General features: G+C 55.5%; 1 protein-coding gene across 2 annotated transcripts in view; it reads left to right on the forward strand.

The window, feature by feature from the left end:
* The window catches only part of PLEKHG6 (pleckstrin homology and RhoGEF domain containing G6), an 18,513-nt gene continuing 1,014 nt past the window's right edge, over nt 1-17,499 (forward strand). The window contains exons 1-15 of one of the 2 annotated variants that reach the window (XM_005569890.4): nt 1-118; nt 1,408-1,613; nt 2,879-3,034; nt 4,258-4,422; nt 5,120-5,215; nt 5,432-5,482; nt 5,817-5,966; nt 6,863-6,973; nt 7,107-7,256; nt 7,408-7,545; nt 7,852-7,971; nt 8,296-8,428; nt 8,544-8,659; nt 15,983-16,128; nt 16,801-17,493. In XM_005569890.4, coding sequence (XP_005569947.3) covers nt 1,476-1,613; nt 2,879-3,034; nt 4,258-4,422; nt 5,120-5,215; nt 5,432-5,482; nt 5,817-5,966; nt 6,863-6,973; nt 7,107-7,256; nt 7,408-7,545; nt 7,852-7,971; nt 8,296-8,428; nt 8,544-8,659; nt 15,983-16,128; nt 16,801-17,493 — 2,363 coding nt within the window. In that variant the 5' untranslated portion in view covers nt 1-118; nt 1,408-1,475. The remainder of the gene's footprint in view (nt 119-1,407; nt 1,614-2,878; nt 3,035-4,257; nt 4,423-5,119; nt 5,216-5,431; nt 5,483-5,816; nt 5,967-6,862; nt 6,974-7,106; nt 7,257-7,407; nt 7,546-7,851; nt 7,972-8,295; nt 8,429-8,543; nt 8,660-15,982; nt 16,129-16,800; nt 17,494-17,499) is intronic. The other variant, XM_045364583.2, reaches the window with a different exon arrangement.

The raw sequence follows: 17,499 nt of genomic DNA on the forward strand, positions 1-17,499 counted from the left end.
AGTCCCAGGCCGGGCATCGGGGCTGACTGGCATCTCCTGGGAACCGACGGCGACGGGAAGCCCCGCGGGCGGGGAGGGCGGCGCAGGGCAGCGGCTGCGGTGACACCTGTGAGCACAGGTGAGCGGCGGGAGGGCTGCGCGGCCGGGACTGGGGTCTGGAAGCCGGGGCGAAGCGGAAGGCAGGCCGGGCCTCCAGAAGGCGGGAGGAGGGGAGCCGGGGGCCAGGCTGAGAAAGGACCCTGGGTAGGGAGCAGTGCGAGGGAGACGGCGCCCTCAGAGGGAGGACTATTGGGAGGCGGCAGGAGGGACAGCGAACGTTTCCTCCTCTGCTCCTAAATCGGAGGAAAGTTAAGGGAGGGTTGAGTCGGGACCTCAGGCTCACCTGGTCGGGGCACAAGCACCTGTGCAGCCTCCTTGAGCCCACCGCCCCTTAGGAGGCCTCTCCTCTTCCAGGCCCTGCCCACTCGAGGGCGGGCCCTCCCTCCAGGTTTAGCCGGGAGGGATGGAGCCCCACGCCTGGCCACCAGCTCCATGGTGGTGTTCCCAGAGGCTGGCAAGGACCAAATATACAGCTCGAGAAACTCTTCTTCTATTTGACTGATCCCTAAGGCCAGTGGCCGGAGAGCTGGCCCCACTCACCTCCCTGTCTGTGGCCAGGAGGGTTCGGGTAAGAGACGGGCAAGCCTTTCAGTAAAGGCCAGACAGTAAATATCAGCGACTTTGCGGCCTACACCGTCTGTCCCAACTAGCAAGAAAGCGGCCACAGATTATTAGGAGACCAGCAGAGGAGGCTGGATTCCAACAAAACTGTAGTTATGGACACTGAATTTGAATATCATATAATATTTACTTGTCCCAAAATATTGGTGGGTTTTTTGCAGGGGGGCAGAAGTTGTTCCAACTGTGTAGCTATGTAAAGGCTTGCAGGCTGTATAAAAACTGGTGGCAGACTGGGCTGTCTCCAGCCACCCCCACTCCCAGCCCACCCCACCCACCAGGGCCTCCCTCCAGCTTTTTCCCAGGCTTTATATGGGGAAGGGGATATATGGGGAAGGGGATGGGGTTAGAACCCTCCCACCTGGGTGTATCCAGAAAGCCCGAGACCTGTCTGTGACCCTTGTTCCCATTTGAGACCAGTGCAGGAGCTTGTACCCCAAATATGCACACATGTGAGAGAGGAGGTACATCTCCAAGGGGCTTCCTACACAGTATGTACCTGGACCTACCCTACTCCCATCAAGTCATAGATGAGGCAGCCATGTTCCCCCCAACAAGTGACTAAGCCCTTGGCCCTCTCCTCCCCCACTATACCCTCCTGCCCAGGCCCCGCACCAGTGTTGGTCTCCCACCTGGTGCCATTCGCTGATTGGGAATGGCCCTTCCATTCCTCTCTTTTCTCTCTTGCAGCCCTAGGGGACCTCTTTCTCCTGGACATTGAAGATATGGCCCTTTGGAGGTGACCCAGCAGAGAAGGGATGAAGGCCTTTGGTCCTCCAAATGAGGGCCCCCTCCAAGGACTCGTGGCCTCCCGCATTGAGACTTATGGGGGTCGGCATCGAGCCTCCGCTCAGAGCACTGCTGGCAGTCTCTATCCCCGAGGAGGCCTGCTGCTGGTGAGTCCAGACTGTGCCCCAAAAGTGACCTGGTGGGGCAGGAGGGAGGACACCCAGGCTGTGGAGCCTCTGTCCCCTTACAGGTTCAGAGGTTGAGCTATTCCTGCCCCTTACCCTACTCTTCTTTCCTGGGTTGCAGGGAAGAGGAGGGCAGTGACAGGGCCAGGCTCCAGGGATGTCACACCCCAGTCCCAGGCAGCTGGGCAGGAGAGGCAGAGCCAGGAGAAGCCAGGCCCGTAGAGGAGTGCTGTTAGACAGGTCTCAAAGAGCTGCGGGTAAGGTCATCAAACCCCAGAGCTGGCGCCTCCCAGGCACCCGCCTCTGCTTGGCAGGGGTTTGAGGGCTTCCTGAGATCTGCCTCTCCCTGAGTCAGGATGAAGATGAGCAAAGGTTCAGGGTGTCCCTGCTCCTCCAGTGGTGGGTAGGGACAGGAGGGTGCCTGCCTTGGCTCCACCCCTGGTTGGAACTGCCTGGCCCTCCTCCCATCCTGACCAAGGAGAGGGGTGTGGAAGTCAAGTCTGTCCCTCAGCCTGCAGGCTTCCCCTCCACCTTGAGGACAGTTCTGCTTGTGGCTGGGATATCCCCTGCCTCACTGCACGAGAATTTTGCCTGTGGAGATGGGACTTTCCTAGGCTGTGGGTGAGAAGGGAGACTAGGAAGCATGTGGGGTAATTCAGGCCACAGGCAAATGAAGGAATGTGACCAGGCCTGCCCTGGGAGGAGCCATGTGGTGGCAGTGGCCTCAGCCTTTCACACGGAAGGGCAGCCACTCCCAGCTGGATGGGATGCAGGCTGCACACCCCCGGGGAGGAGGCTGCACATGTGTGTGCCCTCGTCCCCATGTGTCAGGGAGGCTGGTCACAGACAAGGAGAGTTACGAGAGACCAGAATGCTGTGTGCACCATGCCTTGTCCATGCACCCCCCGTGGTACGGAGAGCAGGAGGCAGTGGAGGCACACACACCAGAGTCCAGGCATGTGTGTGCCTGTGCACCTGCTCGGCAGGAGGCCCCACTTCTGCCCCAGGCCCACTGGGGGAGCCAGGCTGTCATGCCCCTGCCCACTCAGCTTAGCCTTGCTGGCAGCAGCCACTGTGACTCAGGGCAGGAGCAGCCCACACCAAACTGGTTTGCGGGGAGAAGTGAGCCAGCCCGACTTACCAGGGTGGGGGAACAACATCTAGAGCCAAGACTGCCCCCCTACTACCTCTCTGGGGTTTCTGGGGAAAGAGGGGCACCCCCAGAACTTCCCCTACTCCTCTCCCAGGATCCCAGTCGCCGACGCCTCCAGCAGTATGTCCCCTTTGTCAGGGGTTCTGGCCAGTCCCGAGGCCTGTCACCCATGAGATTGCGAGATCCAGAGCCCGAGAAGAGGCACGGGGGCCATGTGGGGGCTGGCCTGCCTCACTCCCCCAAACTCAAGGTAAGGGGGTCCCTCTCCTCCCATCCCCACACATGCAGCCCCAATTGTGATGGCTCCACAGATGACCGGCAAGCCCCAGGGGCTGAGACCACAGGTCCAGGAGGCTGCTGCCTGCCAGTCAGACATGGCTCTGCGTAGGGCCCCTCAGGGATATATCTCTCCTTGGTCTATGCATGGCAACCAGGGACTTTGACTTGAGACACTTTGATTAAATGTGGATAAACGATTGATATTGAGCTTTCAGTTTTTGAAAATTACCAAGTCAAATTACCAAGTCGCTGAGAGTCAGGTATGCTCCCTCCATCCTCAGGACCACACCATCCTTTGCCGCCGCTGTGAGCCTCACCCCTCCTCTCGAGCCACATCCGGATGGAGTGAGTGAGGGTTAGGAGTGTCTGTTGCTCACATTACTAGGTGCCAAAGAAACCTGTAAAATGGGCCGGGCGCAGAGGCTGACGCCTGTAATCCCAGCACTTTGGGAGGCTGAGATGGGTGGATCACCTGAGGTCAGGAGTTCGAGACCAGCCTGGCCAACATGGTGAAACCCCGTCTCTAGTAAAAATGCAAAAAAAATTAGCTGGGCATCATGGCGGGCACCTGTAATCCCAGCTACTAAAGAGGCTGAGGCAGGAGAATCGCTTGAACCCAGGAGGTGGAAGTTGCAGTGAGCCGAGATTGTGCCACTGCACTCCAGCCTGGGCGACAACAGCAAAACTCTGTCTCAAAAAAAAAAAAAAAGAAAAAGAAAAAAGAAACTTGTAAAATGTAAGCCATGCTACCTCATAAAAAAATGCCATTTTATGGGCAAATTGTCAGTGGTGCCTGAGACCACTGGTTCTCTAAGTCTTGTTCTGATTCACTTGAAGTTCCCTCTGAGTGTCTGTTTCTGTCCCTCCCCTACCTCATTCTGATTCAGGAGACCCATGGAAAGCCTCTTTCCTGTCAGGGAGCCTAGATCAGACCCCTCTCCAGGGATCTTTCTGCAGACCAGGGTGCCTCTTCACCCACATTCCAGCAATGCCTTTTTCCCTGGAATTCCAACTGGGGCCGACCCCTGTCCTCCAGGCCTCCGTGTCCCCACTCATACTCAGTGCTGCCTGCCATCTCCCATTCCAGACACACACACACTTAAACACACATGCACACACACACAGCCCTCCTGGAGCCCTGTGGCTGGGTGCCAAGGATGTGGCCAGAGCTGATGCCCTGCTTGGCTCCCCCAGGAAGTCACCAAGGCCCATGAGCTGGAGGTGAGGCTGCACACTTTCAGCATGTTTGGGATGCCCCGGCTGCCCCCTGAGGACCGGCGGCACTGGGAGATAGGAGAGGGTGGCGACAGCGGCCTGGCCATCGAGAAGTCCTGGAGGGAGCTGGTGCCTGGGCACAAGGTGAGCCTGAAACTCACAAGGTGAGTCCGTCCCCACGGCGTGAATGCACACATAGATTCTGCTCTAGAGGAGGGAAAGGCCTTGGGAAGTGGGGTCATGTGGAAAAAGCATCTGGAAATGCGTTGATCTGGGTTCAGACCCCAGCTCTGCCACTTACTAGTGAGACCTTGGTCAAGACAGTAAAGTTCTCTGGGCCTCACTTACCACATATGTAAAGTGGGGATAATACCACCTACACATTGGTTTGAGGATTAAAAGTTCATGGTCGGCCGGGCGCGGTGGCTCAAGCCTGTAATCCCAGCACTTTGGGAGGCCGAGACGGGCGGATCACAAGGTCAGGAGATCGAGACCATCCTGGCTAACACGGCGAAACCCCGTCTCTACTAAAAACACAAAAAATTAGCCGGGCGAGGTGGCGGCGCCTGTGGTCCCAGCTACTCGGGAGGCTGAGGCAGGAGAATGGCGTGAACCCGGGAGGCGGAGCTTGCAGTGAGCTGAGATCCGGCCACTGCACTCCAGCCTGGGCGACAGAGCGAGACTCCGTCTCAAAAAAAAAATAAAAAAATAAAAAATAAAAAAGTTCATGGTCATGTACAAAGTGCCCAGAACCTATGAAGTGGATCAAGTAGCACTTAGCAGCTGATACATGCCATTCTAATTATCATTCCCCACTGAACCAGCATTCTCCCCACCCCAGGAGATGAGCCGGGAGCTCTGCCACCAACAGGAGGCCCTGTGGGAGCTCCTGACCACCGAGCTGATCTACGTGAGAAAGCTCAAGATCATGACCGACGTGAGCCTCCCTCAGCCCCAGCCCCGGCCCCATCTTCCCTGCATGATCCCCCATCCTCCCAGACTGGAAGACAGGTCACTGGGGGAGGGAGGGGCAGGATTTCAGGCCAGTCTGGGATCCAGGAAGATAGGTCAGCAGTACTGAAGTTGATGGGGGGTGGGAGGTGGCACTGAAGGGCTGCGCTGGGTCCTGAGACCCTCATCCCCCTCCCTGCAGCTCCTAGCCGCTGGCCTGCTGAACTTGCAGCGAGTGGGACTGCTGACGGAAGTGAGTGGGTGCTTGGGGGGGATCCTGGCACAGCCCGAGCTCTGAGCCTGGGGATGAGGGTGGGCCCTGCAGCCATCCCTGTCTACATTCCCACTGCCCTATTTTTTGGGATGCCTTGCCCTCCCTACTTCCCTGTTACTGGGGACTCCAAGCAGGCCACAGGCCCCCCATTTCCCAGACTGGCATCCTTGAGATCTTCCGAGCCCACTGCCCCGTTCATCCCTCTTCACCCCCGCCCCTGCTGTCCAAGCTTAGGGTCCTCACCTTTCCTGGGCCAGTGCCACCCCTGGTGACCTGCCAAAGGTGTGCTGCTCAGTTCTGCTCCCTCCTCCAGGTGTCAGCTGAGACCCTGTTTGGAAATGTCCCCAGCCTGATTCGAACCCACCGGAGCTTTTGGGAGGAGGTGCTGGGGCCCACCCTGGAGGAAACTCGGGCCTCGGGCCAGCCCCTGGACCCCATGGGTCTGGAAAGTGGCTTCCTGACGGTGAGGCCTGTGAAGGGCTGTGTCCGGATGGGGCAGGACTGGGAGCCCGCGGGGGTCCTGTGTGTAGGGCATGCCCGCAGTACGCAACTCTCTGTGGTTTGAAGGGCCGCAGGACACAGCCCCTACCCCTCATATCACCTCATCTCCTCCCTGCATGCCACAAGTCTGACCTCTGTGCCACAGGTTCCTTGTTCTTCTGGAGGCCCTTATGAAATGAAAATCTGTCTCAGGGAAGGGTCACACCTCGGCTCCCATCAACTACAAAAGCTGGGTGCAGCCAATGGGGCCTAAGTGAGGGGACCCTTAAGATGACTTGGGCGGGTGTAAAAGGCCACAGGAGGCACCCGGGGCATGGAGAAGAGTGACAAGAGAAAGCAAGAGGGCCTAGGGTCTGACTTTCTTCTACAATGTTACCTAGCCAGGAAAATGTGGGCCCTGCAGGGAAAAGTTGCAGTGGGGTAGAGAGGGAGGCGTCCTTCTCCTGGGAGCCTTAGGCACCCCCTCCACAGGAGCAAGGCTTCTGAGCAAACCCTTATGTGGCCACCCCACCCCCAGGGTGAAATGGGATCTGCAGTGTCCTGAAAACGGTCCAGCTGAATTATTGATGGTGGGAGAGTAAGTTCAGAGCAGCAGGCCCCAGCAGCACTGTGGATGGAGGGAGCTCAGAGAGCTCTAGGTCTGTGTCGGGACCTCAGGCTCCTCCCTGGCATCCAGAGAGAGGCCTAGCCTTCAGAGCATTCCTGGGAGGATCCTGGGAGGCAGGGACTGTCAGGAGGGAGCTGGGCTCAGGGACTCCATGAGACTCTCTTCACCTGCTCCTGGGTCCTGCAGCCAGAGCCTGTATTCATGGTCTTCTCCCCGTGCCTGCTCCCCACCTCCTGTATCTGTCTCTCCAGTTTGGCCAGAGGTTCCACCCCTATGTCCAGTACTGCCTCCGAGTGAAGCAGACCATGGCTTACGCCCGAGAGCAGCAAGAAACGAACCCTCTCTTCCATGCCTTCGTGCAGGTGGGAGAGGGGTGCTGGGGAGGGGGACGGGTGCATCTTAGCCAGCCAGTCTCCAGCAGAGCCTGAGGCTGAGTTCACCACCAGGCAGGGCAGGAGGGAGCAAACCCCTGAGCCCCACCCGCCTTCCCTGCAGTGGTGTGAGAAGCACAAGCGCTCTGGGAGGCAGATGCTCTGTGACTTGCTCATCAAGCCCCACCAGCGCATCACCAAGTACCCACTGCTGCTCCATGCTGTGCTCAAGAGGAGCCCCGAGGCGCGAGCCCAAGAGGCCCTGAATGCCATGGTAGGTGCCCCGGGGGGGCTAGGACTCTGGTGCGTCAGGGACTGGGTCTCTTTCTTAGTGTGTCTGTGACAGTGTAGCGCTGTGCTGTGGCTGGCGTTGGTTGGGAGAGGTGCCGAGCCGTCCCTCCTCCCGCACCCCCAACCCCACCTAGATCGAAGCCGTGGAGTCATTCCTGCGACACATCAATGGGCAGGTCCGCCAGGGCGAAGAGCAAGAGAGCTTGGCGGCTGCAGCCCAGCGCATCGGGCCCTACGAGGTGCTGGAGCCCCCCAGTGATGAGGTGGAGAAGGTGAGAGGGCAGAGGGAAGGGGCCCAGGAAAAGCAAGGTCCCAGGGATACTGGTGAAGGGGGGCCTGGCGAGGCCAGAACGCCCCGTCCTTGGGTGCCACGAGGGTGTCCATCATTCCTTCCTGGTCGTGACAGTCCAAGGGGTAGAGGTCAGAAGAGTACAAAGCAGGCACTGGGAGGCTTCCTCTAGCCCATGGGGGAAGGACAGAAACAGAAAGGTGTTGGTGGCAGAACCAGGAGCCGCTCTTGGCCAGGAAGTCCAGGCAGCCTGCCGAGCACCCTGACCCCTCCCCTCTGTGTCCCTCAGAACCTGCGTCCATTCTCCACCCTGGACCTGACATCCCCCATGCTGGGGGTTGCCTCTGAGCACACCAGACAGCTGCTGCTGGAGGGACCCGTGCGAGTGAAGGAGGGACGAGAAGGGAAGGTGAGGGTGCTGGGGACAGAGTGGAGGGGACGGGGCATGGTGGGAGAAGGTAAGAGGCAGAAACGCCAGAAGTGGGAGAAGAGGAGTTTTGGGGAAAGGATGTGGTTCTGGCTAAGCCCCAGTCATTTGTGTGACCCTGAGCCAGCCACTTTCCCTGCCTGTAAATCGAGAGATGGGACCAAAGTGACGGCCCTGGCCACTCCCACATTTGGGCTCTGCGTGTGTCCCTGTGTGTCTGAGCACCATGCCTGTGCCTCCTCCTGGACCAGCCCTGCCCCTGGCTCCAGCTGACCCTGTCTCTTTCCCCTACGCCCCCACACCCAGCTGGACGTGTACCTGTTCCTCTTCTCTGACGTGCTCCTCGTGACCAAGCCCCAGCGCAAGGTGGACAAAGCCAAGGTCATCCGCCCCCCTCTCATGCTGGAGAAGCTCGTGTGCCAACCCCTGAGAGACCCTCGTACGTCCTTCCTGCGGGGAGCCTTTTCTTCTCCCTCTTCTTAGCGAGGGGAAGGAGGGGCTGGGATGGAGATCAAATAAAGGCTGGCCTCTCGAAGGTTGTCTCCTCCATCCAGACAGCTTCCTGCTGATCCACCTCACTGAATTCCAGTGTGTCTCCAGCGCCCTCATTGTGCAGTGTCCCAGTCCTACAGACCGTGCCCGGTGGCTGGAGAAGACCCAGCAGGCTCAGGTACGGGGAAACCAGGGATGGGGAGGCATGGGCAGGGGTCCCCAGAGCTCAGAAATGGGAGCACGGCGGTGGCTCACACCTGTAATCTTAGCACTTTGGGAGGTCAAGGCGGGAGGATCACCTGAGGTCAGGAGTTTGAGACCAGCTGGCCAACATGGTGAAACCCTGTCTCTACTAAAAATACAAAAATTAGCCAGGCATGGTGGTGTGTGCCTGTAGTCCCAATTACTCTGGAGGCTGAGGCAGGAGAATCACTTGAGCCCAGGAAGTGGAGGTTGCAGTGACCTGAGATAGTGCCACTGCACTCCAGCCTAGGTGATAGAGTGAGACCCTGAAGAAAAAAAGAAGGAAGAAAGGAAGGAGGGAAGGAAGAAAGGAAGGAAGGAAGGAAGGAAGGAAGGAAGGAAGGAAGGAAGGAAGGAAGGAAGGAAGGAAGGAAGATGGGAGCAAAGAGGGGAGGAGGAGAGAGAGGCTGGGGTGGGTTCAGGTTCAGACTGGACAATCTGATGTGCCCCAAAGAGGGAGGCAGAGCCTCCACCATCCATCAGAAGATGGAAAAAGCCTTTGGCCAGCTACTGTGCCAGCCACTGGGACAGCCCAAGACATGGCATCCCCTGAAGGTTTGTACAGCCCGAAATGATTAACTTCTAGAAGTCATCTTCCATTTGCAGACATTTACAGGGCACTTGCTGAGTACAGGCACTAGGGCTAGGTGCTAGGGAATCAGAAAAGAATAAACCACCATTCTTGCCCTCAAGGTATAGGTGCTGTAGCCTAGTTAGAGTAATTAGTATACAAATAATAGAAAGACGTTATGTAGAATGAAGCCGGGACAGAGAAGGGAGCAATGCATTGTCTGCTGGGTCTGTTTGGAAGGAACACAGAGGAGCTGATGTCTGAGCACCATTTGGGAGGATACCTAGGAGTATGTCAGGAAGTCAAGGGCGGAAGGGAAGGGCATTCCACATGGAGGAGCAGAAAGTGCAAAGGCCAGAAATGTGAAACAGTTGTGTGTGTTGAGAGGACTGCCCCCATTAGTATTGCTACAGTATAAAGTACAAGAGTAGATACAGCAGGGAGAGGCTAGCAGGTAGGTGCCACCAGGTCATGCCCATCTCTGGATGTCACGATAAGGTATCCTGTAGGTGAGCTTTGTCCTTTGGATGACAGAGGGCCAGTGAAAGGGCCGGGCAGGGGAGTGATGTGAGCAGATAAAAAGCAGGAGGAGTTCAAAAGAAGAGAGATGCAAATGGAGCTGTATTAGGTCCCATAAACTTGGTGGCCTAAAACATATCAGAAGCTTAATCTCTCATAGTTCTGGAGGCCAGAGGTTTCAAATCAAGGTGTGGGCAGAGCTGAGTTTCCTCTGAAGGCTCTAGGGGAGAATCCCTCTTTGCCTCTTCCAGCTCCTGGTTGCCCCAGGTGTTCCGTGGCTTGTGGCAACCAAATTCCAGTCTCTTTTTCTGTCTTCCCCTGGCCTTCCTCTCCGTATGTCTGTGTCCAAATTTTCCCCTCCTTTCTCTTACAAAGACGTGAGTATTAGATTTCGAGCCCACCCTAAATCCAGAGAGAGCTCATCTTGAGCTCTCAGGATCTCTGCAAATCTGCAAAGACTCTTCTTCGAAATCAGGTCACATTCACAGGTTCCAGAGGGTAGGACACAGATATATCTATCTTTTGGGGGGCCACTATTCCACCCACTACAGGAGTGGAATGGCCAAAGGGGGTGAAGATTTGAGTTGGACTTTTAAGGATGGGAAGACCATGAGCAGAAGAATCAGAGGACCAATTGGGCTGGATATATTTCTGGAATAACGGCCATATCTGCCTAAGTCTGGAGCACAGGGTGTGTGAGTGCATGGTAAGAGGCCAGATTCTACAGACCCTCAGAGCTGCAGAACCCTGTGGCCTGGATGGGCTTGGGTTGAATAGGGTCGACAAGAGACAGCCCACCGTGAATCCTTTTTTTTTTTTTTTTAGACAGAGTCTTACTTTATTGCCCAGGCTAGAGTGCAGTGGCATGATCTCAGCTCACTGCCGCCTCAACTTCCTGGGCTCAGGTGGGTCTCCCACCTTAACCTCCCACATAGCTGGGACTGCAGGTGTGCACCACCACACCTGGCTAATTTTTTGCATTTTTTTTGTAGAGACAGGGTCTTGCCATGTTGCCCAGGCTGGTCTTGAACTCCTGAGCTTAAACGATCTGCATACTTCGGCCTCCCAAAGTGCTGAGATTACAGGTGTGAGCCACTGTGCATGACCCTGCCATGCATTCTTTTTTTTTTTTTTTTTTTTTTTTTTTTTGAGACGGAGTCTCGCTGTGTCTCCCAGGCTGGAGTGCAGTGGCGTGATCTCGGCTCACTGCAAGCTCCGCCTCCCGGGTTCACGCCATTCTCCCACCTCAGCCTCCGAGTAGCTGGGACTACAGGCGCCCGCCACCACGCCCGGCTAATTTTTTTTGTATTTTTAGTAGAGACGGGGTTTCACCGTGTTAGCCAGGATGGTCTTGATCTCCTGACCTCGTGATCCGCCCATCTCAGCCTCCCAAAGTGCTGGGATTACAGGCTTGAGCCACCGCGCCCGGCCGACCCTGCCATGCATTCTTGAGCAAGGGTGAAATCAGTGGGTTTCCTCTTGAATTGGGTTTTCAGGAAATCAGGTAGCAGTGTGCTAGGTGGGCTGGAGGAGGGAGAAATTGGTGACAGGAGGTTTATTGTACTAGTTTGGGTGTGAAACATGGAAGGTTTAGTGCCACAGCCTTAGGGAGACATTGCAAAAAAGAACAAAAAACAAAGGAGAAGAAAGGAGCTAAAGAAGAGGGAAGAGGCAGGGGAGCTTTAGGGACACTGTGGTTAAAGTCTATACTGAGTTCAGAAAAATCCATGTGATTTTTCATGTGACCTTGTGAAAGTTATATGACCTCCCTCAACTTCAATTTCTTCAACTGCAAAACAGATATACACAATAACAGTATCTGCTTCCTAGGGAGACTCAAAGCTGTCTTTCAGCTTAGGCACACAGGCTGGTGCCAGCACTGGGCACAGGCTCAGGAACTCCAGATACCCAGGGGCAAAGAGCACAGTTGGCCTCCTGAAGTTTCAGTTTGGAAGACTGCATTGGCAGTGGGACCCCAGAGACAAATGCAGTCATTAGAAAGGGAAAGGGAAACTCGTTTGTTTAGTTATTGCTTCCTCGGTGAGGTGGCTTTAGGGTAGGAATATTTAAACAGCAGCCCTTTGAAATCGAGGCAGCCAAGATACACCCTAGTGGAGATATCTTAGGGGCTTTGGGAAATGCAGAAAGAAAGACCCGGAATTCAGGTGAAAAATAAGGACAAAAGACACACCCCAAGGAGAGGCAGGTGGGTTTTGTGATGAGAGTGGTCTCCCATCTGCCCTGTCCCCTGCTTCCAGCTACGTTCACAGGCCCCTCTGCGGGGCAGGGGCTTCTCTCCACCCCTTCCGCCTAAGCCTAAACACATTTTCCCCTAGGCTGGACTGACTGGCAAGTGAATCATGCTGGTGGTTAATCAAATTTTCTTGGCCAGGCGTCGTGGCTCACCTCCTGTAATCCCAGCACTTTGAGAGGCTGAGGCAGCCAGATGGCTTGATCCCAGAAGTCTAAGACCCAGCCTATGGCCAACATGGCAAAACCCCATCTCTACAAAAAATACAAAAATTAGCTGGGCGTGGTGGCGTGCGCCTGTAGTCCCAGCTACTCGGGAGGCTGAGGTGGGAGGATCGCTTGAACTTGGGAGGTAGAGCCTGCGGTGAGCTATGTTCCCACCGCTGCACTACAACCTAGCGGGGTGAGACCTTGTCTCAAAAAAAAAAAAAAGTTAAATAAAAAATTTTCCTGAAGGCTAGAGGCTCAAGGGGAGCCCAAGGACAAAAGCAGAAGCTAGTGGCATCAGTGTTCCTAAAGCTCCACTTTCCCAGGACAACCAGTGGGGGTGGCAGCGAGTGCCAGGATGCCTTTTTTCTTTGCCACCTCCACCTTCAGAACTTTCTCCTCTTTTTTTGGTTTTTAGTCACAGAACAGCAGCCAGACCCTCACCTCCTCCCTTTAGAACCCCCAGGGCTACTAAAAATTACCGGTATTTTATTAAGCAAACAACTCAGCCCCCGGTAGCCTCACTCCAGGCTAACAGGAAAGAGCTGTAAAGATCTATAACCAAGATACGCACCAAGGCTCCCTGGCCTTCCTTAGCAAAACAAACAAAACCGAAACTTTGGAATTACTTTTCCTGCCATTGTCTTACACCAAATTCTTAGGGACTCCTCTCTGGAGCCATCAGTCCTTATAAACTGAAGAGGGCAGTAGAGTCTCTGTTGGTCCTTTTCAGGGCGCAGTCCCCAGGGGTCAGACTATTGTTTTCTCGCCCTGGCAGAAATGTTGACTTGCAGATTTATTCCTAGCGGGTCTAGCTGTGATGACTCACGCTTTCAGAGAAAGTAAGCTTCTCCAGGGAAAAGAGACTGAACCTTGGGGAATGCCCAGGGACTGAGAAGAGGAAAAGGAACAGTGACAGGAACAGAAAGAGCTGTCAGAGATGGCGACCGAGAAATGAAAGCAGGGAGACTGAAGGAGGCAGCCGAAGCTAAGAGCCAGGGTCTGAAGGAGAGGCCGGAGCACCTGTCAGGGAGTTACTTCACCCCTTGGGGAAATGCAGTGCACGCAGGACAGACAGTCCGCAAGTGGCCAGGCACAAGGCCCAGCACTGTATGGGAACTCCATAAATGTTTGCCATTGTCATCATTAGGAGAAAGGGGTGGTCTTTGGGCCTGGGTAGGGCCTGCTGCTGATTGGGGAAACGTATCCGCATCTGTTGCCCAGGAAGTCAGTGGGCACCTTTCAAAGCTCGGTTTTAGTCCAGCACTGGGGAGTTCTGGGAGGAGAGTGGGTGAATCTAGGAGCCACCCCAGAGACAGCAGGGAAAGGAGGCATTTCCTCTCCACGGGGACAAAGGAAGGAGAATCCTGCTGGGGGCCCTCCCTTCCTCTTCTCAGTTTTGTAGGGGTGTCACATTCTAGCTCAAGCACCAATTTCCTTTTCCTTTCCCGTCCTCCCCTCTGCCCCCTCTGTGTCTCTCCTCTTATCCAAGCCAAGAAAATCCTCCCAGGGTTGCTGGAGAGGCTTTGGGCTCACCGGGAAGCACCTCAAAGAGGCCCATCCCCATCCCTCCCATTCCCCCGACCCCCCGCCCCGTGCTCATGGCTTGGGTCGGGCAAGGGGCAAGTTTAGCAGAGATGCTGGCATTGGACGTCCCTTACAGAAACTCTGCTTCCTTCCAGTTCTTTTCTTTCACATAATATCCCTCCCCTGGCACCCCAAACGCAAACCTGAATTTGGTCCTGTGGGGCAAAAGGGCACCCCAACAGGACAAGCAGGTCGGCCCAGCGCCTCCACCCTCCCTTCTCTCACTCCTTCCCTCACTTCACATGGAGCTGGGAGATGAGGCCTGGGAAAGAAGGAGTCCTGCCCCAGGTCCTAGCCCTGGCAGGTTTCCTGCTCCCAGGCACCCTCCCCTGCTCTGGCCAACAGACCACATCTTAGGAGACTGCTGTCACCCTTGGGACTAAGTGACTGGAGAGCCAGAAAAAGCAGAATTGGAAATACAAGGCTGATGTCATTTTCCTATCCCCGTTCATCCATTTCATCTCTTGTCCCGACCCAGCTGCCCCCAGGGTTTCTGGAGAGCCTTTGGGAAAGTCTAGGTGCCCAGGAATTGCTGGCTCATATACTTCAAACTGGGGAGATACTGGAAATATTTCACAATTAGTATAGCATGGGCATCAGCCAATCAGAAGGCAGCGTGCACTAGAGGTCCTTTGCTGTGCCAGATGTTCTCCCCCTGGTTGCCAGATCATGGGGGTGGGGGAAGTGGATGAGACCCAGACAGCAGCCATTTCCTTACCAGCACAGAAGACTTCAATATTTAACAATGATATGGCCATACCAGCAAGTGCTGACATTAGTGCTGCCCACTGCAGCCACCGGTACCTCCCTTTTGCCAAGGCTTGCCTCCGCCTCCAACCTCAGCTCTATCACCTTCTCTTCCCTCTCTTTCCCCCTCCCTCTCCCCCTCCCCAAGCTAACAACTGACCTTTCATAACTCTACCTTTCAAGGCTGTCCTTGAACGTGTTGCATTGACTGAACTAGGACTCAAAGAGCAAGGCCCTGCCCCAGCTCTGCTTCTCCATACCCGTGGGACCTTGGGCAAGTCACTTCACCTCTCTAGGTCTAGGCTTCTTATCTGTAAAATGGGCTAGGATTCATGTTCTCCACACCACAGGGCAATGGTGTGTATCAAATGACCACCTGTGCAAAGGTGCTTTGAAAATTTTTTCTCAGATGGTGCCATTTCATTCTGATGGTACCTGTATGAGATCGCTGCGGGGGGAGAGGAAGACAGACAATATAATGCGTCCTCTCCTCAGCCTTCTAGGAACTTTCCTCCCTCTGAAGGACAGCAGAGACCTCAGCCCAGGACAAAGCCCACCTCTGCCCATGTTCTGCCCTCCTGCTCCTCCCAGCTTCAGGGCAGAGGCCCAGGTGGTAGGAGAGGGACGCTCTTGAAGGAGCAACCAGTACCAATTCAGAACACTTATTCCACCATCACCACCAACCAGGGAGGGCTTCCTGAAGGAGGGGGCAGACCTGATAACGGGTCTGCCAATGGGACATGAGAAGCAGGAAGACTGTACAGGTAGGAAAAGGGCCATTCTGTTCACCCTACTCACCCCCAGCACTAGCTCCAGAGTTTGCTGCCAACCAAATCCCGGCACCACCCCACTTTCTTACTGTAAGAAGTACCCCCTTGGGCAGTTACTTAACCTTAAAGTCTCCATGTCTCAGTAGTAAGGTAGGGGTAAAAATATCTGGTTCATGGGGTTTTTGTAAAGATTAAATAAGGTAATGTAGGCCGGGTGCGGTGGCTCACGCCTGTAATCCCAGCACTTTCGGAGGCCAAATGGGGTGGATCACAAGGTCAGGAGTTTGAGACCAGCCTGGCCAAGATGGTGAAACCCCGCCTCTACCAAAAATACAAAAATTAGCCGGGCATGGTGGCAGGCGCCTGTAATCCCAGATACTCAGGAGGCAGAGGCAGGAGAATCGCCTGAACCCGGGAGGTGGAGGTTGCAGTGAGCCAAGGTCATGCCACTGCACTTTAGTCTGGGTGACAGAGTAAGACTCCATCTCAAAAAATAATAAAATAAAATAAAATAAGGTAATATATGTAATGCACTTAGCAGGGTGCCTGGCAAACAACAAGTGCTCAATAAATGAGAGCTCTTAATAATGAAAGTGTCCTGTCCCAGATCACCCTACAGAAACTGAAGGCAGAGGAGTACGTTCAACAGAAGAGGGAGCTCCTGGCCCTCTACCGGGACCAGGACAGGGAGTCCCCCAACACCAGGCCCTCCACGCCTTCCCTGGAGGGCTCTCAGAGCAGCGCAGAGGGGAGGTAAGGCTCACATGGACTACAAGGTCTCCCCGCGTAGGGGGCCACAGACAGGGAGGGGAAGAGGAGGAAGCCCTAAGGCTGAGAAATGGCATCACTGTACACTTTCGGTGGAACTGGGAATAGATAGAGGAACACAGGCTATAGGGCAGGGTAGGGAAGGTCGGTATCAGCAGTGTTGGGTCGGGGGTGGGGGTGGGGCACAGACAGCCTACAGAGTTAGCCAGCCTAGAGGCACGCAGGGGCGTCCTGAGAGCAGCAGGCTCGAGAATGAAGGTAGGTGTGGATTTGCAGAACATCAGAGCTGCCAAACCCCCCAGTGTGAGAGGTCCATCTAGGATAGCACCACTGCTTGGCAGCAGCTTAAAGAGAAAAGAAGAATCGATCATTGAGGATAATATCAAGTAAGTTCAGGAAGCACTCAGCAAAAACCTGACCACCCACTCGATACAACATCCTGGACCAGGTGCTATGGATAAAACAGTTTAGAGGCAGCCCGCACTCTCTTAGGAGCTTAAAATCTAGCCAGCCAGATGAGAAAAACAATCACAGTGCGATGGAAAGGCGATACCAAAATAAGTTTGGAGGAGGGGCCGTTTCTGGATGTAGTGATCAAGGGAAGCTCCCTGGACTTGAACTTGACCCCTATGCATCTGACTCTGCCATTAATTGTAGGACTCCTGAGTTCTCGACCATTATCCCCCACCTGGTGGTGACAGAAGACACAGATGAAGATGCTCCCTTGGTACCAGATGATACCTCAGACTCTGGCTATGGCACTTTGATCCCAGGCACCCCCACGGCCTCCCGCTCCCCGCTGAGCCGTCTACGCCAAAGAGCCCTTCGGCGGGACCCTCGCCTCACCTTCTCCACCCTGGACCTCCGGGACGTCCCTCTGCGTCCCCAGCCTCCCAACCCCCAAGCTCCTCAACGCCGAAGTGCCCCCGAACTGCCAGAAGGAATCCTCAAAGGAGCCAGTCTTCCCCAGGGAGACCCACCGACCTGGTCTGAGGAAGAAGAGGGGGCCTCCGTGCGAGGGAATGTGGTGGTGGAAACACTGCACAGGGCCCAGCTTCGGGGCCAGCTTCCCTCCTCCCCAGCCCATGCTGACTCTGCCGGGGAAAGCCCCTGGGAGTCCTCAGGGGAGGAGGAAGAAGAGGGGCCTCTGTTCCTGAGAGCTGGCCACACATCCCTACACCCAATGCGGGCTGAGGACATGCTCAGAGAGATCCGGGAGGAGCTGGCCAGCCAAAGGATTGAGGGTGCCGCAGAGCCCCAGGAGAGCAGGCCACGGAAGCTGACTCGGGCCCAGCTGCAGAGGATGCGGGGACCCCACATCATTCATCTGGACACCCCTCTGTCCACATCGTAAGT

Source organism: Macaca fascicularis, chromosome 11 (assembly GCF_037993035.2).
Source record: "Macaca fascicularis isolate 582-1 chromosome 11, T2T-MFA8v1.1".
NCBI classification, from domain to species: Eukaryota; Metazoa; Chordata; class Mammalia; order Primates; family Cercopithecidae; genus Macaca; species Macaca fascicularis.